The 24,675-nt window shown below is 41.8% G+C and overlaps 2 protein-coding genes across 4 annotated transcripts in view; one reads left to right on the forward strand and one right to left on the reverse strand.

Annotated features, from left to right (window-relative positions):
• The window catches only part of LOC125454692 (neuronal vesicle trafficking-associated protein 1-like), a 64,411-nt gene extending 44,015 nt beyond the window's left edge, over positions 1-20,396 (forward strand). For both annotated transcript variants that reach the window (XM_059655188.1, XM_059655205.1), the window contains exons 4-5: positions 5,913-6,023; positions 18,338-20,396. In XM_059655188.1, coding sequence (XP_059511171.1) covers positions 5,913-6,023; positions 18,338-18,541 — 315 coding nt within the window. In that variant the 3' untranslated portion in view covers positions 18,542-20,396. The remainder of the gene's footprint in view (positions 1-5,912; positions 6,024-18,337) is intronic.
• A 793-nt stretch (positions 20,397-21,189) lies between these two features.
• Positions 21,190-24,675, reverse strand: part of stx18 (syntaxin 18) — a 167,068-nt gene continuing 163,582 nt past the window's right edge. For both annotated transcript variants that reach the window (XM_048527422.2, XM_048527431.2), the window contains one exon: positions 21,190-21,810. In XM_048527422.2, the coding sequence (XP_048383379.1) occupies positions 21,715-21,810 (96 nt within the window). In that variant the 3' untranslated portion in view covers positions 21,190-21,714. The remainder of the gene's footprint in view (positions 21,811-24,675) is intronic.

Here is a 24,675-nt window from a genome sequence, read left to right on the forward strand (position 1 = left end):
CTTGGCGACAATGTTGCAGTTCATATCATCTTTAACACACTAGTTTGCTTCTTTAATAAGGCTACAAGAAATTCTCCAAGCACTGGTTCCATCTCAGATGAGTGATCAGATGATTTGCAGGGAATGTTGGAAATAAAGTAACATATTGTGACGTGTTAGAGTTTCATACCTTGTGACTTGGAGGCTTAGTCTTTGCAAGGGGGCTTTTGTCATTTCTAGATAAGGAACTTTGAACTTTGTAACCATATGTAGATATATGTTGCAGGACCAAAGTGCTAATGCTACACTGGGGGAGTAGCATTTCTCCATCGTAAAAAGGAGTGAGAAGGACAGGGGCAGCGTATACAAGGGAACATCACCACCTGCATGTTCCCCTCCAAGTTACTCACTATCCTGACTTGGAAATATATTGCTCTTCCTTTTAGGGCCACCAAATCAAAATCCTGGAACCCCCCCCCCCCCCCCCCCCCGCCGAACAGTATTGTTGGTCTGCTTACAGCGCATGGTCTGCAGTGGTTCAAGAAGGCAGCTCACCACCACCTTCACAAGGGCAACTAGGGACAGGCAATAAATGCTGGCCAGCCAGTGATGCCCATGTCATGAGTAAACAAAAAGTGATAGCAGTCCCTTATCAAACAGAGCCACCCTTTCACATTGCATATTTTGGTGTGAGAATGTGGCAACTTTGATGTGATGTGTTCTACTGTCAGATGTGAAAGATTATGCATAAATTACAAAGCTAAGTGAGACATTTTTTCTCATGTGCCTGCATGGCTTTGTATATCTAACATTACTTGTGGGGAGGGGCGCAGCTAATATAAAGTATATAGCAGTTATGATTGCTTGATGTCATAAGTTTCAATGTTAATCGGTGTCAAAAAAATGGACCCTTCAGTTGAATGTAATTTGATGGCAGATGGATGGCATTCTACAATCAGTAGACGCATGACCCATTGCCCCTAGCAGGATCTCACATGCACATTTTGGCAACCACTTCTGAAGAGAAAAGTAGTAACTTACTCCAACTATTTTTGCCTGCAGTGGCAGCAATTTTGTTTTACTTTTGTGCAGTTGTGTTTGGTGTAAAGATGCCAAGGATTCAACTTTGTGTTCATGTGAGTGTTTTATGTTAGGGTCCCTGATTTACTTCTTGCACTTACCCTATTTTTGTTCAGCTGCTTTGCATGACGGTTAATCTTCCCTGTTTAATCCCTGAGCCCATGGCTTTGTGAGCTGCTGTGCCACATGAGTTGGCATACACTTTCCTCATTTGAGGCTAGAGTGATTGTGACTTGTGGGAAACTCCATCTCCCAGCTTTCCATCACCTGCTATGCTCTTTAAAATCCTACGCTTCTGTCTTAAATTCTCCATTTCGCCATCAGCATTCCCTTTTTCTGCTCTGTGCAGTGAAGACCAACTTGAGTTTTCCATGTTTTCCCAGGGCTTCACAAGACTCCTCTTTGAGATCCCTGACAATTATTATCCAAAATCCCAGATTGACCATGCTTCATCCCCTGGCCTGATTTGGGAAGACAGCCTTAACTGAGCACAGCTCACCCCAAGCCCTGGACGGATGTCTCCACAACATCCAAGAATAATGTGCCTGCAATCCAGGCTGGTTGCAGAGATTGGATCATCCCTTTGACTAACTATTGTGCTGCAGGCCATAGACGCCCTCCACTCCACTTAGGATTGCTTTCCTGACTTTCAAACATGACCATTTGATGAAAGTGCACGCACTTTGTTTGCTATCTGCTGGCACAGGCTGTAGATGTTATATTGATGTAGCATTGAGCAGTGTAGTGCCTTACAGCAATACGTTTATCTGCTCAACTGTTCTGTGTTCTGAACCAGGACCATCTGCTTACCTCTCTGTCTGTCTGTCTGTCTCTCTCTCTCTGTGCACTAAGTAGCAATAAAAGCCAGAGAAGCTGGCAGCCTGTACCTTAGGACAGAAGAGCTTATGCAGTATAAAACAATACACATAAGAGGGACTATCAGCCTCTAATTTAGCACATAGCTTACTTTCCTAGCGCTCACTCACCAAGTGGCACAAGATGCATTTTATCTAGATGCATGAGATGTGTCTGTGCATAAAGCAACCTGGCAGAAGCATTGAAAATCATCAATATTCCTGACCTCCAAAGTGAGGTCCTGAAGGGCTGAAGTGTTACGTGAGCTGGTCTACAGTCATCAACGATACTGTGCTGAGGCTGGTGATTTGGCAATAGCCACTTGCAGGGAAGAAAGATGGAAAAGGATGATGCCTGTGGAGCATGCAAGCAAATAGTGGTGATGGTAAAGTTGGATGAAATCCCAGAGAAAACCGACCACAAGCTGTGCTGCCAGGTAATTGCTTTACCATGTTGGGAATGGCTGTGTCTAGTTTCTTGGGAAGGGAATGGGGAGCTGCATAGAAATAAGGCAAACCTAGCAATTAATGAGATGCAATAATTTGGAAACAAGATAGTCATCACTCAATTCAGATCTCCTTATTTATTTTCCAAATACAAAATTGGAAACTTGTTTTCCTATTGGGAACCTTTTTTTAATTCTTGCTGTATTTTCTTAGTTTTCTTGCTGTTGCCCATGCCATTTAAAGCAAAGGAAAATTCTATCTTTGGTATTAAATTGAACTTTTACTTGTTTGAATTATTCGAACATGCCGTAGGACACTACAGTCAAATTTTGAGCAGCAATTTTTGATTGTCTTCTCGAATGACTGAGTGGCCACCCTGTTCTTCAAACAGTAGTAAACAGAAATGCAATCTGAAAAGGAAGATTTGTACCCAGAAGGCATGCTGAACAATGATGAATCCAACAATTATAGGGTCTGTGATCTCTTTGGTAGGAAAATATAATTCTCTGCGATGGATTTTCAATAAGTGACTCTTGCATGCTATCTGGAATGATGTTGCAGCCAGATAGACTTGGATGATTTTGATCAGGGTGATTCTAAGATAAGCAGACAGAAATAAAGCTGTGACAGACCCTGTGGCCAGATATTAGTGCATGCATATGGTATGCATCATGTGTCATCAAGCTGGGACTATTGCACTATGCCTCATGGTGACTCCTTATTACATCTGAGGTCAGACCTCACACATGTTTTACAACTGCATTTTCAACCACAGGGGACATTTTTGATGCAAGCTGTCAATATTGCATGGATGATGAGCACTTGTTGGCATTCATCTGGATCAACAATGTGCGATGCAGTAACATATGAGAATACGAAGACCTGGACATTTTTATCCTGTGTCTGTTTGAAACATTTCCTTCTGTTGTCTGTATATTGCCAACGTTAGATCCAGTCGCAGTTAACTGGCACTGATATATGCATTTCATTACACAAAATCATTTGAGGGCTTCTGACAAATTTAAAATTATTTAGAGAATGGAGTCTGATCAACACACAGTATCAATTCATTTAAATTTAAATCATATAGCCTTTTTATGGAGAAGCCCTGAGGTTTATAGTGCAAGAAGCCATTAAGACTTTTTTAAAAAAATGAGATGAATCAAAAATGCAGTCATTTAGGTTTCAGATGCCTGAACTTTATAGAAATAAGGGAAATTTGGGGTAAAGTACAATTCAGTATAAAATTAAACTACAGCTATTTTGTCAATTTCACATTATTTATTATATGTTATTTGCTTGGTTCATCTGCCCATTGAGTAGAACCTGATCATATCACTATCTTGCTACTATTTTTAAAATTACATTAACACAAACCATCTGTCCAAAATATCATTTTGTTGATGGTTAATATGTTTGCTCCGCTAATACTTACGCTGAAGAGCAACTTTTCCGTTCTTTTTTAAAAAGCTGAGCTCCTTTTCATGGAGACTGACTGATTGTAATCAATGATATGGTTCCTAATTTGGCACTTTAGATTAATATATTTTGTAAAATGTGGGTTATGCTCAGTAAAATATTGTTTGGTGCACACTTCTTGCAGGTTTTGGCCATTTTGTATCTTCACACATTCTTGGCTGTGTTGAAGCTGAAGCTGAACATTGAAGACCATAAGAAAGAAGCAGGACTAGGCCGTTCATTCACTTCCTTGAGCCTTCTCCACTGTTCAGTTAGGATGACTGATGATTCAACATTGATGTTTGACATATCCACTTTGCTGTCCTTTTGCCCCAAACCCTTGATTCCACTACTGAACAAAAATCCATCTATCTCAGCCTTAAATATAATCAAGGATTCTGCTCCCAAAGCTTTCTATGGCAAGGAGTTCCAAAGACACTCAACCCTCAGAAGAAATTCCTTCTCAAAGCCCTCTTAAATTTGCACTCCTTTATTCTGAGACTATGCCCCCGATCCTCGGCTCACCCGTAGAGGGAAAACATCTTCTCAGCACAGTCTGCTAGTTTATTTTATTCCTTTTCAGGAAATTGAGACAATTTCTGCCTTCTGATAACAATTTCTGCCTGTCAGATTCAATTGTTTTCTATACAGTCCTAGCCAGAGAAACCTCTGCAGGGCCTTGTTTCCCGACTTCTACACCATTGCAGCTGGATTTCCCTAATGATTTGTGCTTCATGCCTGACTATTTCTCACTGACTAACATTTAGCCCAGTGATTTATAAAATCAGATAGCTCCTTCTATCCTGCTCGAGCAGGCCTGCAGGACCTGTCTGAGCCAGGATGCTCAAAATTTGAAGTCTTCCTTAGAGGATGTGCCTAGAATCAATGTCTCACTTTGTGAATGTTGATGAAGCTCAAGGAGCAACGTCTATCAATCCTTGCACTCTTGGATTAAGTGTGCACTGATTTATATAGCATGGTATCTAGGCCCTAAGAAACAACGGGGTTCATTTCTGTCCCTGAATATTCAAATTCCCAGCTAAAGTTCTAAAGAGGCATCATGTACATTATTTGAACCACTTTTTGGTGTTTTGTTTTAAATGATGTTAGTGATAATTATGATCACCAATAAGTAATAGTCATAAAGGAATGACCTGTGTAAAGCTATGAATTTAAAACCTGTTGCAGTCAATTCTTTTCTAACCTCAGTAGGAACAGTAAAATACTAATTTCATTTGTTTTCTAACAGTAGAGAACTGTGTGCATTTATCTGCAGTTTGCAATTTGAACTGTGTGGTGTTCTTTGCCACATTTTCTTGTTTTGTAGAATCTTAAGATTGTATTTATCTTACGAGTTTCAGGCTTTGCGAATCATTGGACCTCTTGTGGGTTTCAATCCAGATGTTGGAACTAATGGACCATCGTTCAATATTGTGTACAGATAGAGATTACACCATCATAGATATCCCCCTTATGAATGTATTTCACAGTCAGTTACGCTAGCTTGCTTGAAGCATGGAAAGTTAATGTTTTGTAGTTGCAAGAATTGATTATTTGTATTAATTTGTAGTCACTTGATATTGTCTACATTGCCTTCTTCTTTCATTTGTAAGTTATGCTGCAGAACTTTAATAATTTTTGGTTTACCGGAGGTTCAGGGCTGCTCAAAATAGTTGTCTACAAAGCACAGTTTTTAAGGTGGAAAGCTACATGCTGGAGTTTACTGAGGCATGCAGTGTGATCAGTCCATGCCAAAAGTGCAATACGCACCATATTGGTTGGGTTGTTATGTTGTTTTCTAATGCAGTTGCATGGAGCTGGTATCAGCATCAGTTTTATCAATATTGTCTTATGATTCATTTTGTTATATGGATGGGAAGAGAATGACCAGCTCCAATTTTCTTAATTTTCTATAATATTCCATACTGAATTGTCAGACCAATTATTATCATTTTACCTTGTCAGTCATAGCGTGTAATGGTGATGGAACAATCCTGTAACATTTTAATGACAACAGTCTAGTCTCCCTGTGATAAATTTGGAACCATACGTAATTCCCTTAAAAATAATACTGTACTTTTCATTCTTTTGCAGGTCACAGTTCTCATTCTCTTTGCACTGGCATTTCTTACCTGCATAGTGTTCCTGGTGGTGTACAAAGCTTACAAGTATGAGCACAGCTGCCCAGATGGATTTGTCTTCAAGGTGAGATCCTCCCTTTGACAAATTTAGGAATAAGGCAATATACAAATGTTCTGCAATATCCAATTTGATCATACACTGTCATGATTACTGTGAATTTGAACAGTAACTATATTTAGCCTGCGCCAAGGCCAATTCAGAGTAGGAGAAAGTAAGATCTGCTGATGCTAGAGTCAGAGATAACAGTGTAGAGCTGGAGGAACACGGCAGGCCAGGCAGCATCAGAGGAGCAAGAAAGTTGACCTTTCGGGTCGGAACCCTTCTTCAGAAAGGGTCCTGATCTGAAATGTCAGCTTTCCAATTCAGACTACACTTGACATCAGTGCACAGTCAACGAATGCATCATATTTTTCAGAATAGCTTATTTTTATCTTCAAATTCCTCTGTAGCCTCACCTTGACTTATTTTGTTCTAACCTCACTCAGTTCCACTGCTTTCTGAAAAATCTTGTTTCATTAATTTCACCATCTTGCACACCTTCAGTTTCTTTTGCTTTACTATTACCGGCCATGATTTCAGCTGTCGGATTTAATGTTCTGAAATCCTTCTGTCAATCACTTGTTCTTTCTTTGAGGCTCCTTAAAGCCTACCTCTTTGACTGAGCTTTATTGTTATTTGTCTTATTATCACCGGTTTTGATATCTCTTCATCTGCCTCGATCCTGTGAAGAACTTCGGGATAATTCATGTTGAAGGTGCTGAATATTTGAGTTGTTTTTATACATTGAGTAATTTTCTCAATAATATTCTTCTTTCCACCTCCTCTTATGAAATTATTACCTAATTGATGGGGTTTCTCGTCAAGGGTTGACAGCAATGCCTCAGTACCTCAATCAAATGGTTATTATTGACTTGTGGGTCAGCAGGCTTGCACTTTGGGAGAGACGAGTTCATGTGAACTGCTCTGGCCTTTCTCCCCAGTATCTACAAACATACAGGTTTTTTAGACGATAGTGATCAGGAGTTAAACCTGGATGATAATCTTCTACCTTAACTGTGGATACTTTGGGATTTTTCACTGTGCTTAATATCTAGTCAAGGTTACCAAATTCAGCACAAGTCAGGAATCAAACCTGGAAAATATCTGGTTAGAGACAAAAAAAAAATTGCAGACACTGGAATCCAAGGATAGGTAAACAGGAGGCTGGAAGAACACAACAGGCCAGGCAGCATCTGGAAGGAAGGAGCAGTCAACACTTCCGATATTACCCTTCTGCTTCAGTCTTGAAGAAGGGTAATACCTGAAATATTAACTCCTCCTTCCCTCAGATGCTGCTTGGCCTGATGTGTTCTTCAAGCCTTCTGTTTGTCCACCTTGGAAAATATCTGGCCAGATACTTGCAAAGGTGTTTCAAATTTGCCTATTCTTGGCTCTTATTCATATTGCCTTTGTCAGTGCTGAAGGGTTTGTTGTTTTTTCTTGGTTTGACTGGGTGATATTCCTCTAAAGAGCTTCAGTAGGTTAACATTGTTAATGTTGTGCCACTATTTAAGGAAGGTGGTGAGGAAAAGCCCAGCAACTTTAGATCGGTGAGCCTGACATCGGTGGTCATTTTTGGAGGCAATCTGGCGGACAGGATTTACATAAATTTGGAAAGGGAAAGACTGATTAGGGATAATCAACATGGCTTTCGGTGTGGGAAATCGTGTCTCACGAACTTGATACAGTGTTTTGAAGAAGTAATGTAGAGGATTGATGAGGGCAGAGCAGTGAATGTGATCTGTATGAACTTCCATAACATGTTCAACAAGGTTCCTCACAATAGACTAGTTAGCAAGGTTGGAGCACATGCAATAGGGGGAGAACTAGCCATTTGGATACAGAACTGGCTCGAAGGTAAAAGACAGAGGATGGTGGTGTCGGGTTGCTTTCCAGATGGAGGCCTGTGACCAGCAGTGTGCCACAAGGATTGGTGCTGAGTCCACAGCTACTTGTCATTTATATAAGTGATTTGGATGTGAACATTAGAGGTACGGCTAGTAAGTTTGCAGATGACACTAAAATTGGTAGTGTAGTGGGAAGCAAAGAAGGTTATCTCAGAGTACAACGGGATCTTGATCAAATGGGCCAATGGGCCAGGGAGAGGCAGATGAAGTTCAATTTAGATAAATGTGAGGTGCTGCATTTTTGAAAGACAAATCAGGGCAAGACTTATACACTTAATAGTAAAGTCCTAGGGTATGTTGCTGAACAGAAATCTTGGAGTGCAGGTTCATAGTTCCCTGAAAGTGGAGACACAGGTACTTAGGATAGTGAAGAAGGCATTTGGTATGTTTGCCATTATTGGTCAGTGCATTAAGTATAGGAGTTGGAAGGTCATGTTGTGGCTGTACAGAACATTGGTCAGCCACTTTTGCATGCAGTTCTCGTCTCCCTGCTGTAGGAAGGATGTTATGATACTCAAAAGGGTTCAGAAAATATTTATGAGAATGTTGCGGAGGTTGCAGGGTTTGAGCAACAGAGAGAGACTGAATAGGCTGGGGCTATTTTCCTTGGACTGTACGAGGCTGAGGGGATGGCCTTGCAGAGACTTATAAAAACATGAAGTGATTGGATAGGATAAATAGGCAAGGTATTTTTCCCAGGGTGGGGGAGTCCAAGGCTAGTTGGCAAAGGTTTTAAGGCGAGGAGAGTAAGGCATAAAAGGGACCTAAGGGGCGACTTTTTCACGCAGAGGGTGGTGTGTGTACGGAATGAGCTGCCAGAGGAAGTGGTGGAGGCTGGTACAATTACATTTAAAAGGCATTTGGATGGATGCACGAATAGAAAGTGTTTAAGAGGGATATGGGCCAAATGCTGACAAAGGGACTAGATTTTTTTAGGATATCTGACTGGCATGGATGAGTTGGACCGAAAGTTTTGTTTCTGTGTTGTATATCTCTATGACTCTAAGTGATTTGTACTGATTGACTGACTAACTACTTCTGCCACATCTGGGAGATTTGAGTGCATGTTGTATTCCAAAGTAGCCAGGAAAACATGTAGGTATACCAGCCATTTTTGCTGCTGCTACATTGCCTGTTTTCAAAAATGGCATCCCCAGGATATACCAAAATACTTCGTGCACACTCAATGAATCAGAGTCATTGGGATGTACAGTATAGAAAAAAGCCCTTTGTTCCAACTCGTCCATGCTGACCAGATATCCTAAATCATTCTAGTCCCATTTGCCAGCATTTGACCCATATCCCTCTAAACGCTTCCTGTTCATGTACCCATCCAGATACCTTTTAAATGTTGTAATTATACCAGCCTCCACCACTTCCTCTGGTAGCTCATTCTATACATACACTACCCTCTGTGTGAAGAAGTTGCCCCTTAGTTCTCTTTCATATCTTTCCCATCTCACCGTAAGCCAATGCCCTCTACTTTTGGACTCACCAACCCTGGGAAAAAGACTTTGATTATTCACCCTTTGCACGCCCCTCATGATTTTGTAAACCTCTATAAAGTCAGCCCTCAGCCTCTGATGCTCCAGGGAAAAAAAGCCCCAGCCTATTCAGCCTCTTGCTATAGCTGAAACCCTCCAACCTCAGCAACATCTTTTTTGCACTCTTTCAAGTTCAATAATATCTAATATTTGTAAACCATCAGCTATCAATTTGTGCAAGTCTGCATAGTCCAAAAGTAGCAGTAAGACAAATGACGAACAAATCAATTCTGGTGATTTTGATCCGGAAGACACATTGGCCAGGAGAATACCTTCAGTTCTTCTTCAGATAGTGACATGGGATGTTTTGGTATTCAGCTGAACAGACATGGCTTTGGTTTAATATTTCAGCTGAATGACAGGGTCTCCAGAAAGTGTTATATTTTATACATCACTATACTTTGACCTTCACAGACAACAGGAAGAATATTGAAAGGAACTTTGATTGTTGAATTCAAGAGACAGCTGGTCTGCTTCAGTGACTGCTACAGTCCAGCTCTTCTCCCCGCTTTGTTAATTTTCCCACAGGCTTTGGATGGAATCAACATGGAAAAACAACTGAGTCCACATATATATTTCTAAAAATCATGTAACAATGGCCATTGTATGATTTAAGATTTGCTTTGGAAAATTGGACAGTAAATTTGAGCTTATCAATCAAACTGTGGCCATTTTCCCCAAAAGCAGCTGTACTTGACTTAAAATATTAATGTCCTAGGTGGCCAATTCTGCACTTTGTCGAAGCTATTTACTCAACTGCTTGATGCTTTATAGCTGCTGTTAGTTTAAAGTTCATTTCAATTCACTGAGTAGGATAATATTGCTGCTGATTATATCTAATGCTGCCTTTTTGTTTGCCATCCATAGACGAGCAATGTCCTGTGCTGCACTGGGTGGTATGCCTGGATCCGGAGCCAGAAGCTCCAGATTTGAGTGCATTCCTGTAGCTTTGTGGCAAAGGGAACTGACTTTGCAGTCTAACCGAAGAGGCTGAATATCAATAGTAAATTCTTCCCACAAACTCCAAAGGCAGGTAGCAAGAGAGATCAGAAATGTGGTGGTGATGGGAAGAATGCTGGGCCCTCTACCACCACTATCTGGTGCTCCTGGATACAGCACGCTGCCTTGGCAACTCAGATTTCCTGAGTGGATGAAACACACCATCATGTAGATGGTCCAGAATGAGTTTCAGGCAGGCACCAATATCAGATTATGTTTGAAATCTTTCATAATCCTACCAACTCCAAACTCATCCACCTTGCCGTTCAGTCTGCAAAACTGATTTCTTCAGTATCTGGGAACAATGGTTTTGTGGGTAGGAGTTGCATTTAAATTTGTGCCATAGACTAGGATATCCTATAGTGACCCGAGGCAAACAAGGAAGGTCCATAAATGTTCTTGCACTGTCATTGGAGTCTATAATAAACAATCAAGATTTTTGCCAGTAGCGTAAACAGGCACATTTGGAAAATGCAAGTGTGCAGGCACAATTTTCTTTCGAAAATCTACAGCTGCCAAGCTCACCATGAACTTGTTTCAAACTATGAATGCATTAATTTCCAGGGTATCTAGAACAGCAAGTTCTTACAAAGGTATTTGCAGGTTAGAAGCAAAACAGTTCAGCTCAACAAAATCCTGTGGGGTTTTTAACTCCACATGGCATGACTTCACTGCTACATTTAATCTCTCCCAACATACCCTTTCTATTCTTTTCTCCCGCATGTTATTATTTAGTTTGCCCTTGAATGCATCTGTAATTGTTTGCCTCAGTGACTTCATTTAGTGGCAAGATTCCCATTCTAACCACTCTCAGGATGTAGATGTTCCTCTTGAATTCTGTATTGGATTAGTAACAAATTTATTCCCATATTTCCGGTTTTACCTCTGTATGAGGTCATATTTTCACCACTGAGGCAGGTAGCTTAAGTTAGGAAATTTGTTTCTGTGGCAGAGTCCCTACTTCCTGAGCCGGAAGGACCAAGGCTCAAGTTCCACACACCTCTGAAGGGTGTCATAACACGTCCAAACAGAATGAATTTTAAAATTCAAACTATTGAACTAGCATGACTAGATGCTGCTTTTAATTTTCTAACATACTGCCAATGGGCTACTGATGCCTTATATTCTGCGCCCCCCCCCGCCCTTGAACACTGCATTATGTCTGGCCCACTTTTCACCTTGACTTTCTTCTCTGTCATGCTCTACCCCTACCAATCTAGCACCCCACCTTCCCATTACTCTCACCTCATATCTCCCTTACATATTTACCCATTTACAGGAGCTATCAGTGACTGTCTATGATGCTGGATCTTTAAATTTGCAGATTACGGCAACTGACTGCTTTGAGAAAAGGGACATAATTTGTCTTCCCCAGACTGTTCTGTGCTACAAAGAGACCTGTCAGAATGAAAGTCTGGTTTCACATTTCTGAATGAGCTCAGATTGGAATCTCCTTTCAGAAGTGTAGAACTCTTCTTAGTTACATTAAAAAAAGGGAGTGGAGTGGCAAACTGCATGTGATTACCACTCCTCAGAAAATTAGGCCCTTGTATCTACATGCAAGTACTCTTGACCCTTAAGTGTATCTCCTATGTGAAAGAACAAACCCTATTGTTTGATCCAATGTTGCAGTTTTAACTTTTAGAAAGTTAGGATCGTCTGATGTCTGGAAGTATGACATAGAAAGAATAAAACCCTACTTGAAAGATTAGGTGTGTAATCATATTTTCACTTTGTTAATGGAAAGGCAGACTTTCATTATTACCTGCTGTAATGCCTGGGATGATACACAGTATAGTTGTGCTTTTGTTTTGAGAATTTATAGCAGGTGCAGCTATTCACAATTATTATTTTTGTCAAAATGCATCTTTACTGCCTCAGTACACTTAATGAAAAACATTCACATTTTCATTACATTGATGTCATTAAAAGTACACCAAGCAACTGAGTTACCATCAGAGCCATCTCATTAGGATTGCCACACTTTCATAAGTCAGCAAATTTACTTCTGTGAAACGTGCTGTGATTTCCTAAATTCAGCTGGTGTCAGAAAGATGCTGCATATTGCTACAAGACTCAGCTATAATCGACTCAGTTGAGAGATACAGTCCAGTATGTTAGCAAGAGGAAAGAAGAGCACCTAACCCCAGGGTCAAGCTGACTTTGGGCTTCTGCTGCTGGAGCAGTCTGCTGCAGCTCTTTTTTTTCAAGAACATTTGTATTCCCATTTTATACACATTAACTCTTTGCATCTGCTTCTCTTGTACTACAAATCATTATCCATTTTTAATGCATGCCAGGATATAAATATGCAGTTTTGAGTAATTGAGCATATAATCAGCGAATCATAGAATCCTTACAGCGTGGAAGCAGGCCCATCGGCCCACTGAGTCCTCACTGACCCTCTGAAGAGCATCCCACCCAGACCCAACCTCCTATGCTAACCCTGCAACCATGTATTTCCAATGGCTAATCCATGTAGCCGACACATCTTTGGACTGTGGGAGGAAACCCATGCAGACATGGGGAGAATGTGCAAACTCCACACAGACGGTCACCCGAGGCAGCAGTGCTAACCACTGAGCCACTTTGCTGCCCTTAGCATAATTGCTACATAACTGCTGAATATTAATATTTTCAATATCATGTTAGAAGTCCAAATTTTTTTTCTGAAGTGTGGCGATGAGCATCATAAAGCCAAGAACACCAACATCCACCACAAATGGGAAAGTCCAGCAGATCTCTGCGATGAACAGGTTTCTTACGGGGTCATCTTGTGGGTTTTTGCTGTCACAGGAAGAGATACACCAATGTCCCACTTGCCATGAAGGTGCTGACTAATCAAAGGCTGGCTGCCATTTGATACAGTTGCAGTAATTGTAAAACCAAGGTCCAGGAGCATTGGACAGGTCAGAGGAGTCAGAGACAAGAGCAGGAGGGTGACCCTGTGGTTACTGCACCTGATCACTGCTTACCCCAAACCCCCCCCCCAACCCCCAACCACTCTGAGACAGATGGAGATCTTGCCACACCAAATCAGCAGGCACTCCACTCCATTTCACCATTCAGCTGGGCAGCCATTCTTCTGAGATGCCAGGAAAAGAGAAAATTGTAGTGATGGCAAGGAGAGAGACCTCAAATTGATGATATTAGGGCAGCAGGCCAGAAGGATAAAGCTTGGCCCTTCCCAAGAACCTAGCACTGGGGAAGGTGGAAGGTACTCTTCACAACACCAACGTTTTCCTCTTGTTCCACTTTCTCCATTGCTTCTTGGAAGAGGAAGGATTCTGCTTGTAGGATCTTATTGAGACAGAGAGCAACAAGAACTGAAGTTCAAACAGAGGAGGCTGAGGCACAATGTTGCGGAGATCTGTAAGGGCTCAGTCAGCACAACTTCATCAGAGAGGCCACGCCTAACAAATCTGAGAGAATTATTTGACGAAATAAGCAACTTAGACAAAGGAGAGCCGGTAGATGTGATCTATTTAGATTTCCATACTTTTTTTGACAAGGTGCTACACATGAGGCTGCTAAATAACAGAAGAGCCTATGGTGTTAGTGGCATAGGCAGAGGATTGGCTGACTGGCAGAAAGCAGAGAGTGGGGATAAAGGGGTCTTTTTCTGGAGGGCAGCCAGTAACTAGTGGAGTTCCATAGGGGTCACTGTTGGAACAACATATTTATTTAGGTTATACATGATCAGTCAGGACAAAGGAACTGATGGCACTGTTGCTGAGTTTACAGATGTCACAAAGATATGTGGAGGGACAAGTCGTATTGAGGAAGCTACAGAAGGACTTGGACAGGCCAAGAGAATGGGCAAAGAAGTGGCAGATGGAATACAATGTGGGAAGGTATGCTCTTGCATCTTTTGGGAGGAAGATAAGTGCAAACTATTTTCTAAATGGGGAAAGGCTTCAGAAAGCTTGGGAATCCTAGTTCAGAATTCTTTTGAGGTTAACAATGCAGGTTCAGTTGGAAGTGAGGAAGGCAAAAACAGTGTTAGCATTCATTTTGAGAAGCTAGAATACAAGAGCAGGGACATGCTGCTGAGGCTGTGTAAGGTTGTGGTCAGACCGGATTTAGAATAATATGAGTTTTTGGCCCCATGTGTAAGGTTGTGCTGGCTTTGGAGGAGGTTTACAGGAATGACAAGCCCTTCATCCCCAGAATCATATGAGGAGGGACCAAGGACTCTGGGACTGTACTTGGAGTTTAGAAGGATAGAGGAGAGGGGGGTATCTTATTGAAGGTACAGAGTACTAGGGCCTCGATAGAATGGACGTAAAGAAGATTTTTCTTTTAGTAGGAGAGACTAGGACCCGAGTGAACAGCCTCAGAGTGGAGACGATCCTTTAGATCTGAAATGAGGAGGAATTTCTTCAGCCAAAGGAGTGATTAATCAGTGGAATTCATTGCCATAGAAGGCTGTGGAAGCCAAGTCATTGAGTGTATTTAAGAGAGAGGTGGATAGGTTCTTGATTAGTAAGGGGATCAAGGGTTATGAGGAGCAGATAGAAGAATGGATTGAGAAACCTACCAGCTGTGATCAAATGGTGAAGCAGATTTGATGGATCTAAGGGCCTAATTATGCTCCTATATCTAATGGTCTTTTAAAAGAAGTCAAACTTTTATATAAGATCCTGTGTTTCTACTTGTGGGGAAGACCAAAACTTGTCATGAATGGAACATCTGTTTGTCTTTTCTTTTCTCCTGTCTTCATTTTGGAGTGTTGGGTTAGGTACTTCCATTAGATTGTAACACACAAGGGAGAAATTCTGCATCAGCCTGCTGAAGGAGAATCTTCTGCTTTTACCCACTGCCATCAGGAGTATCGGTTATTAGCTTGTACATTCTTCCATTGCTACAAATGTACCTTTCCTGGCCAACAAGTCCTTGAAAAGGCCTCAGACTTGGAGATCTGGCCCAAATACAGAGAACATCACTGCTGCACCACAAGACCTCCATCAACATACGAGTAAATGAGTAAGAAATCAAAGAATTCAGAAGGAACTTCTTTATACAGAGAATTTGAAGAATGTCGAACTTGCTAACATGGAAAGAAATTGAGGTGAATAGTATAAGGCGAAGCTAGGGAAGCATATGAGAGACTCCTCCCACTTCCTACAGACTAAGGGGGTGGCCATGGGCACCCCCATGGGCCCCAGCTATGCCTGCCTCTTTGTAGGTTACGTGGAACAGTCCCTCTTCTGCACCTACACAGGCCCCAAACCCCACCTCTTCCTCCGGTACATTGATGACTGTATCGGCGCCGCCTCTTGCTCCCCAGAGGAGCTCGAACAGTTCATCCACTTCACCAACACCTTCAGTTCACCTGGGCCATCTCCAGCACATCCCTCACCTTCCTGGACCTCTCAGTCTCCATCTCAGGCAACCAGCTTGTAACTGATGTCCATTTCAAGCCCACCGACTCCCACAGCTACCTAGAATACACCTCCTCCCACCCACCTTCCTGCAAAAATTCCATCCCCTATTCCCAATTCCTCCGCCTCCGCCGCATCTGCTCCCACGATAAGACATTCCACTCCCGCACATCCCAGATGTCCAAGTTCTTTAAGGACCGCAACTTTCCCCCCACAGTGATCGAGAACGCCCTTGACCGCGTCTCCCGTATTTCCCGCAACACATCCCTCACACCCCGCCCCCGCCACAACCGCCCCAAGAGGATCCCCCTCGTTCTCACACACCACCCTACCAACCTCCGGATACAACGCATCATCCTCCGACACTTCCGCCATTTACAATCCGACCCCACCACCCAAGACATTTTTCCATCCCCTCCCCTGTCTGCTTTCCGGAGAGACCACTCTCTCCATGACTCCCTTGTTTGCTCCACACTGCCCTCCAACCCCACCACACCCGGCACCTTCCCCTGCAACCGCAGGAAATGCTACACTTGTCCCCACACCTCCTCCCTCACCCCTATCCCAGGCCCCAAGATGACATTCCACATTGGCAGATGTGCAGGTGAGCCTCTGCTTAATGTGGTATACTGCATCCACTGTACCCGGTGCGGCTTCCTCTACATTGGGGAAACCAAAGCGGAGGCTTGGAGACCGCTTTGCAGAACACCTCCGCTCAGTTCGCAACAAACAACTGCACCTCCCAGTCGCAAACCATTTCCACTCCCCCTCCCATTCTCTATATGACATGTCCATCATGGGCCTCCTGCACTGCCACAATGATGCCACCCGAAGGTTGCAGGAACAGCAACTCATATTCCGCCTGGGAACCCTGCAGCCATATGGTATCAATGTGGACTTCACCAGTTTCAAAGTCTCCCCTTTCCCCACTGCATCCCTAAACCAGCCCAGTTTGTCCCCTCCCCCCACTGCACCACACAACCAGCCCAGCTCTTCCCCCTCCACCCACTGCATCCCAAAACCAGTCCAACCTGTCTCTGCCTCCCTAACCGGTTCTTCCTCTCACCCGTCCCTTCCTCCCACCCCAAGCCGCACCCCCAGCTACCTACTAACCTCATCCCACCTCCTTGACCTGTCCGTCTTCCCTGGACTGACCTATCCCCTCCCTACCTCCCCACCTATACTCTCTCCACCTATCTTCTTTACTCTCCATCTTCGGTCCGCCTCCCCCTCTCTCCCTATTTATTCCAGTTCCCTCTCCCCATCCCCCTCTCTGATGAAGGGTCCAGGCCCGAAACGTCAGCTTTTGTGCTCCTGAGATGCTGCTTGGCCTGCTGTGTTCATCCAGCCTCACATTTTGATATCTTGGAATTCTCCAGCATCTGCAGTTCCCATTATCTCTGAAGCACATGAGAGAGATGGGAATTCGGGTTATGGTGGTAAATTTAGATGAGGAAAGATGGGAAGAGGTTCAAGTGGACCATATAGTGTGGGTGGCCCAACAGTCTGTTTCCTACACCGTGTGTTTGCTACATATTTCCGCTGTTTGAATAAAATCCACACGTTCGTAACAAATGTCGGGGTCTCAAATAATCAAATGTCAGGAATATTTTTATGGAAACCTGGAACAGTAGCATAAAATAGTCAGTGACTTAATCCATTCACATGACCTGAAAATGGAAAACATCGGCAGTAATCTTGTCTGATTTGGAATCATTGGTTCCAGCCTCACACTGAAGACTTGACCACACAACCTAAGCTGAGGATCAGTGCAGTATTGAAGGAAAGCTACAGTTTTGGATTTGACCTTAAACCAAGGCCTTCTGGCTCCTCAGATAAATGTAAAAGGTTATATGGTATTATTTGAGGTGCAAGGGCGTTCTTACCAGCATCTCTGAAACTGATTATCTGGTAGCTGTTATGTTGCCATTTGTGAGATTACCATGTGCCACTTGGCTGTTTCCTATAGTACAAAGTTGCTTCATGAAATCCGCCAAAACTCATGGGAATCTCAGCAAGTTGAAGTTAAGGAGCAGGAGTGAAACAGTCCAGAATATTTGTAATTCCAAACCGCGCATCAGAATTGGTAAACTAGTGCATAAATCTGGCATTTTAGAACATTACACAAGTCTGAGTTGCTGCTCAATAAGCTGCTTCATCAAACCTTTTCTTTTTGCTATGTAAAAGATGGCACAAATAGAATCTGACTTCACCCTGTACTGGATCACCTACGTACCAAATATGTACTGGAAATGCACTTATTTTCTTCCTCTGAATGTAATCTGCATATTTCTATCAATGAAACTAAGTCCTGTAACTTAATTCTGCATCACAAAACAAAGATGGTCCTGCATTGTTCACAGGTTTCACCCTAAACCCAATTGTAATGTTTGTGAGAGAAGTACAATAAATTTAACATGTTTGCGTTAACAGGTTATTTCCACTCTTTCAAACCTGTGGATTAAGCTTTATTTAACTTCTCTTTCATGCTTTCTTCTCTTCAGCATAACCGCTGCATTCCGTCTGGCTTGGAGACCTACTACTCGGAGCAAGATTCTGCATCTCGGGGAAGATTTTACACTGTCATCAACCACTACAACTTGGCTAAACAGACCATTTCACGCTCGGTATCACCCTGGCTGGCTGCACTCTCTGAAGAGAAAGCACTGGAGAAGGAAAATGAAGGTGCTGGCAAAACAGCTGAGTAAACTGCCAGGTCTGACCAGCGGTTCCTTGCCAAAACCACCACAGGAACCAACATTAGCTGCTTAATGTACAAGGCACTGACATTAGTAAGGTATAGAAGAATTAATTTGGTCTAGTTCAGTTTTTCTTCCACTCCTGTTCATTTTATTCATGTTATTTGTAAGTGTTAATGAAATTCTTTGCAAGATGGCATGCTTGTCTCATTTTGTTAGGACATTCAACTAGGAATGCTGTACTTTTATTAACCTCAGGTTGTGGATATGAAAGTAAGTAAGTAGAAAAGACCTGCTCCACATACCAATTCTCTGGCTAGATCTTCTAAAAATGCAATTAAACTCTAACATTAATTATGCTTTTTTTTAATAAAGGGCAAAGTCACCTCCAAAAACCCTAGAAACTAGGTAATGGATACTTGATCATACGGTATGTTAGAATAGCGAGTTTCTCTTATATTGTCAAATTAGCAAATACAGCCAAGTATATTACTATGGTTCTGTGTTAACTTATAATGTGAATTGTTTTTTTCTTGGAATACAAAAGCAGTAAGAGATTTTATAAAACAAACCATTAGAATAAAATATTCCATTCTATCTGATGCCACGGTGTTGATACAAACATTGCATTTAGCTGAAATTGAATCCAGAGAAAGCATTGGTTGGAGTCATTTACAGAATAGCAAATTTGGTAGCTGGATCACGAAGTTATATACTGTGTGCTAACATACAAGTCAGTTTCAACGCCTTTTGTTGTAAACAATGCTTAAAGAAAAGGTGGAGTACCATTGTCTCAGCTCATCGACAAACAGTTAGGTAGATCTCCCTCCAGTTCCCCAGAATTTGTAACGGCTGCATTCTGTTTTTGCTCCTGTGAGCCAACAATATGGCTTTACAGAGAAAGAAGTATTTTGTCTAATGTCGTACAGTAGGTAGGATATTTTACGCCGGTCACAAATTTTGAAGAAAATAATCAGTGTTTTTATAATTAAGAATGGTTTTTAGATTAGTTCCTGCCTTTCTGGGAAGATATCCCAAGCAGCTTTTTCCTGAAATAGGCACATGCCTTGACTGTTCAGGATTTAAATGGCATTTTGAGACCTTTGCCCAGCAAGGGAACCAACCATTATGAGCCTACACTAAACATTTCTGCCATCAGTAACAATAATTGGAGCCTGTTCTTCAGAAGCTGAATTTGTGTAGAAAAACCAAACAAAGACCATTGCTTTTAAGGAATGAAGATTATTTCAAACCATGTCAATTTTTTAAAAAATGAAATCTTTTACTGATAATAATGAAACACAATGTCATCTGTTGGCATTTTAAAAAGTATTTTTTTGGTCATACTTGTGTGTAATGTTTTATAATTTAATTAAGACTTGAATTATACACAAATTATACTCAGTCCTGAAACATAGACAATATTTATGTAATATTTCCCCTCAAGTTCAGGAGGAAGTAAGCACCTCATTTTGTTTCCTGCCACTGGTCAATTATCTAGTAACCAACTAGTCAAATTACCTTTTATAATTAAGAGGTGCAAATATCAAGTCAAAAGCCAGATGTGGACACTTGAGACCAATTTCTACAAAATCACTTTGGATGTCGACAGAAAGACATGAAAGGATAAAAGAGAAAAAAAAAAGATGCAGACATACAACAAATTGAGTGCCAAAACATCATGCTTTGTAAAACGTGTGCCATATTTGTCATTTAGTGTTTATGGTGTTACTTCAGTCTTGTTTGTACAGAACTTCATGTGTTTTATACATCTGAGCAAAAATGATACTTGTATTGGATGTAAAATGAAGCAATGAGGGTATAACCAATTCACTATTTAAAACAATAAAGTCAAGTAATATGACATCCTCCGATTTTAGTATTTTTTTTCTAAAAGAACAAAAATTTCATCAGTTTACAATCACAGTAGGTGATAATGCAATATGTTTAGAACTGAATATACATCATATTTACACAATTATTATGGATAAGACATTTAATGTATCTTGTTTATCAATTTTCTTATTACAGCATCATTTGTATGTGAATCATCTAAATGTAACTCTTGCTTTATTTCTCCTTTCACTTGCCCTCCAACACAGCCACTTGGAGCAAATTTGATTTTCACCATCCAGACAGTAAGGTGGTGCAGAGCATTATTCAATCTTATTGAACTCAACAATTTCGTTACCATTCAAATAAATTGTAATGAAACAAATGCGGGTTCTGTAACAATTATGTGAGCAGTTTCTTCTAGAGTTTACTGTCCATGTGATGAAGATGACCTCTATTAATTTTGCTAGGATACCATCCATTCTTTGGGTGATTCAGCTAATTGACCATAAAGGAAACAATGACTAAGGTGATCTGGTATTTAGCAGACTGTGACATACGTACACTACCTTACAAATGTCATTAGCAAGAAATCAACAGCATGAACCTGAAATTAATTCTCCCCTCCCTAACAGAGCTGCTCAGGCTAAGGCTTTTGAAACTCTAGCCATTATCCATGTTGAGCTGAGTTGACTTTTCAGAGATTTAGAAATCAAGCAATGTGCCTTAATGGTCTGTCTTGTTCTATTTGGAATTTACAATCCTGTTATCCTCAGGATAAAAAGTCTATGCTACCTAATGTCCAAACAAAGTGGTCACAAAGGTGTTTCACAATTGCAGATTAATACTTTTATTACCAATTTATGATCAATATATTTGACTTACTTAATAAGCCAACAGTTCACGATTATTTCAAGCTGATCAACCATGTTTATCACATTGTAGGCGCTATTTCCTTGGAACTAGAAATAAAGTACTGAGAACTGCAAAGTCCGAGCCTCCTGATGCTATTTCTGTTCACAGGTTCATTTCAAGACTTCAGCATTATAAATCAACATTATTAGCGATAAGAACATAAAGATTATATCTGACATGGCTACTTGTGAGAAAAAGAAATGAACATTATACACCAGATTTCCAATATAAATCATTTCTTTCAGCAAATCAAATTTAAGGCTGTTACTAAACCGACAAAGCAAACATGTTATATAAATAATACTGCAATTCATTGTAAGTGCTGTCTTCTTGGCGCTAGCTCAACTCCTGTGAACAAGTTGTATATTTTTAACATTAATAAAGTCCTGTCAGGCCTTACACTGCAACACAATGAAGAACCTTAGTCATCTCCATCAACTGTCATACCAGTCCAAGAAAAGCAGAGAGAAGGAACACATCACCAAGAAGAAGAGGATCCACACGCGAAATCCAGCATTATTTTTGATTGCCTGTTGAACAAATAAAACTCATTACTTTGTTATCTGCAGCAGTGCTTTTCTAACCTTTTAATATAACAATTCATCTTGCGGTAAATAATTCTAGCACAAATTTTCTGATTAAGTATCAACTCATTTGTTACAATTCAAATACTTTTCTAGTAAGCATTATGGCAATAGAGGAAGGTGATAATAGGATATTAAGACAAGGAGGAACGGGTGAAATAAAGCAGGAAGAGGTGGTTAGAGTTTCCAACTGAATGTGGAACTTAGGAGCTTCTGCGGTAGATGCTTCCACCACCACCATCCATAGATATGTCCTGTCCCACTGGTGGGACACGAACAACATGAACACCTGAAGAAGGACTGAGACTCTGAAAGCTTATGCTTTCAAATCAACCTGTTGGACTATAACCTGGTGATGTGAGATTTCGGACCTTGTCCACTCCAGTCCAACACTGCCACATCATGACCAGCAGGGCAGATCTGGCAGGGGTGGCAGCACAGTGGTACGTAGTTGAGAGGGAGTTGCTCTGGGAGTCCTCAACATTGACTCTGGACTCCATGAAGTCTCATGGCTTCAGGTTAAACATGGGCAAGTAACCTCCTGCTGATTACCACATACCATCCTCCCTCAGTTGATGAATTGGTATTTCTCCATGCTGAACAACACTTACAGAAGTACTGAAGATGGCAAATGCACAAAATGTACTCTGGGTGGGGGGTTTCAATGACCACCACCAAGAATGGCTCAATAGCAATACTTCAGATTGAGTTGGTCAGGTCCTAAAGGGCACAGCTGCTAGACTGGGTCTATGGCAGGTGGTGAAGGAACCAAGTGGGAAAATCATACTTGACCTGATCCTTACCAATCTGCCAGCTGCAGATGCATCTGTTCATGACAGTATTAGTAAGAGTGACCCCCCACACGGTCTTTGTGGAGACAAAGTCCCACCTTCACATCAAGAATAACCTCCGTTGTGTTGTGTGGCACTATCACTGTGCTAAATGGGACAGACTTCAAACAGATCTAGCAACTCAAGGCTGGGCCTCCATGAGGGACTGTGGGCCATCAACAGCAGCATAACTATATTCCAGCATAATTTCTAATCTCATGGTTCCGCATATCTCCTACTCAACAATTACCATCAAGCCAGGGTACCACCCTTGGTTGAATCGAGAGTGCAGGAGGGCGTGCCTGAAAATGAGAGGTCAACCTGGTGAAGCCATCAAACAGGACTACTCGCACACCAAACAACATAGACAGAGCTATGCAGTCCCACAACCAACTGATCAGATCTAAGCTCTACAGTCATGCCACATCAGTCAGGAATTGTGGTGGATAATTAAACAACTCACTGGAAGAGGGGACTCCACAAATCTCATTATCCTCAATGATGGAAGAGCCCAGCAAATCAGTGCAAAAGGTAAGGTTGAAGCATTCGCAGCAATCTTCAGCCAGAAGTGCCGAGAAGATGATCCATCTCAGCCTCCTCCAGTGAGCATAGAACAGTACAGCACAGTACAGGCCCTTCAGCCCATGATGTTGTGCCAACCTATTATCCTACTAAGATCAAACTACTGTGCATACCCTCCATATTACTATCCTCCGTGTGCCTATCCAAGAGTCGCTTAAAAATCTCTGAAGTATCTGACTCCACTACCACTGCCGGCAGCGCATTCCACACGCCCACCACTCTGTGTGTAAAGAACCTGCCTCTGACATCTCCCCTATACCTTCCAATCACCATAAAATTATGCCCCCTCGTAATAGCTATTTATATGCTGGGAAAAAGTCTCAGATACAGTGGATAGTCAATGTCTCATCATCTTGTGCACCTCTATCAAGTCACCTCTCGTTGTTCTTTGCTGCAAAGAAAAGAACCCTAGTTCTCTCAACCTTTCCTCATAAGTCCTGCCCTCAAGTCCAGGCAGCATCCTGGTAAATCTTCTCTGCACCCTCTCTAAAGCTTCCACATCCTTCCGAGAAGGAGGCAACCAGAACCGAATACAATATTCCAAGTGTGGTCAACCAGAGTTTATACAACTGCAGCATAACTTTGTGGCTCTTAAACTCAATTCCCTTGCTGATGAACACCAACACACCATATGACTTCTTTACAACCCTATAAACTTGAGTCGCAATTTTGAGGAATCTATGGACGCGGACCCCGAGATCCTTCTGTTCCTCCACACTGCCGAGAATCCTGCTATTAACCCTGTATTCTGCATTCAAATTCGACCTTCCAAAATGAATCACTTTACATTTCTGGGTTGAATTCCATCTGCCACTTCTTTGCCCAGCTCTACATCCTGCCAATGTCCCATTGCAACCTACAACAGCCCTCCAAGCTGTCCACAACTCCACCACCCTTGATGTCATAATCTTCGTGGTTTCCCAACATTTCACACATACCAGTATTTAGCCAATTCAGTTCACTCCATATGAAATCAAAAAGCAGTTGGAGGCACTGGATACTGCAAAGGCAACATTCTGGTAATAGTACTGAAGACTTCTGCTCCAGAACTTGCCGCTACTCTAGCCAAGCTGATCCTGTGTGGTTACACCACCGACAATGTGGAAAATTGCCCAAGTATGTCCTGCACACAAAAAACAGGACAAATCCAATCCGTACATTTACCTCTCCATCAGTCTATCCTTCATCATCAGTAAAGTGAGTATCGGGGGTATCGGGGGAGGAGCAAACTCTCCGACACATAGGAAGATTGTCGTGGTTGTTGCAGGTCAGTCATCTCAGCTTTAAGACATCTCTGCAGGAGCTCCTCAGGATAGTGTTCTAGGTCCAACCATCTTCAGCTGCTTTATCACTGACCTTCCCTCAACCATGAAGTCAGAAGTGGGGATGCTCGCCGATG

Source organism: Stegostoma tigrinum, chromosome 1, assembly GCF_030684315.1.
Source record: "Stegostoma tigrinum isolate sSteTig4 chromosome 1, sSteTig4.hap1, whole genome shotgun sequence".
In the NCBI taxonomy this organism is placed as follows: domain Eukaryota; kingdom Metazoa; phylum Chordata; class Chondrichthyes; order Orectolobiformes; family Stegostomatidae; genus Stegostoma; species Stegostoma tigrinum.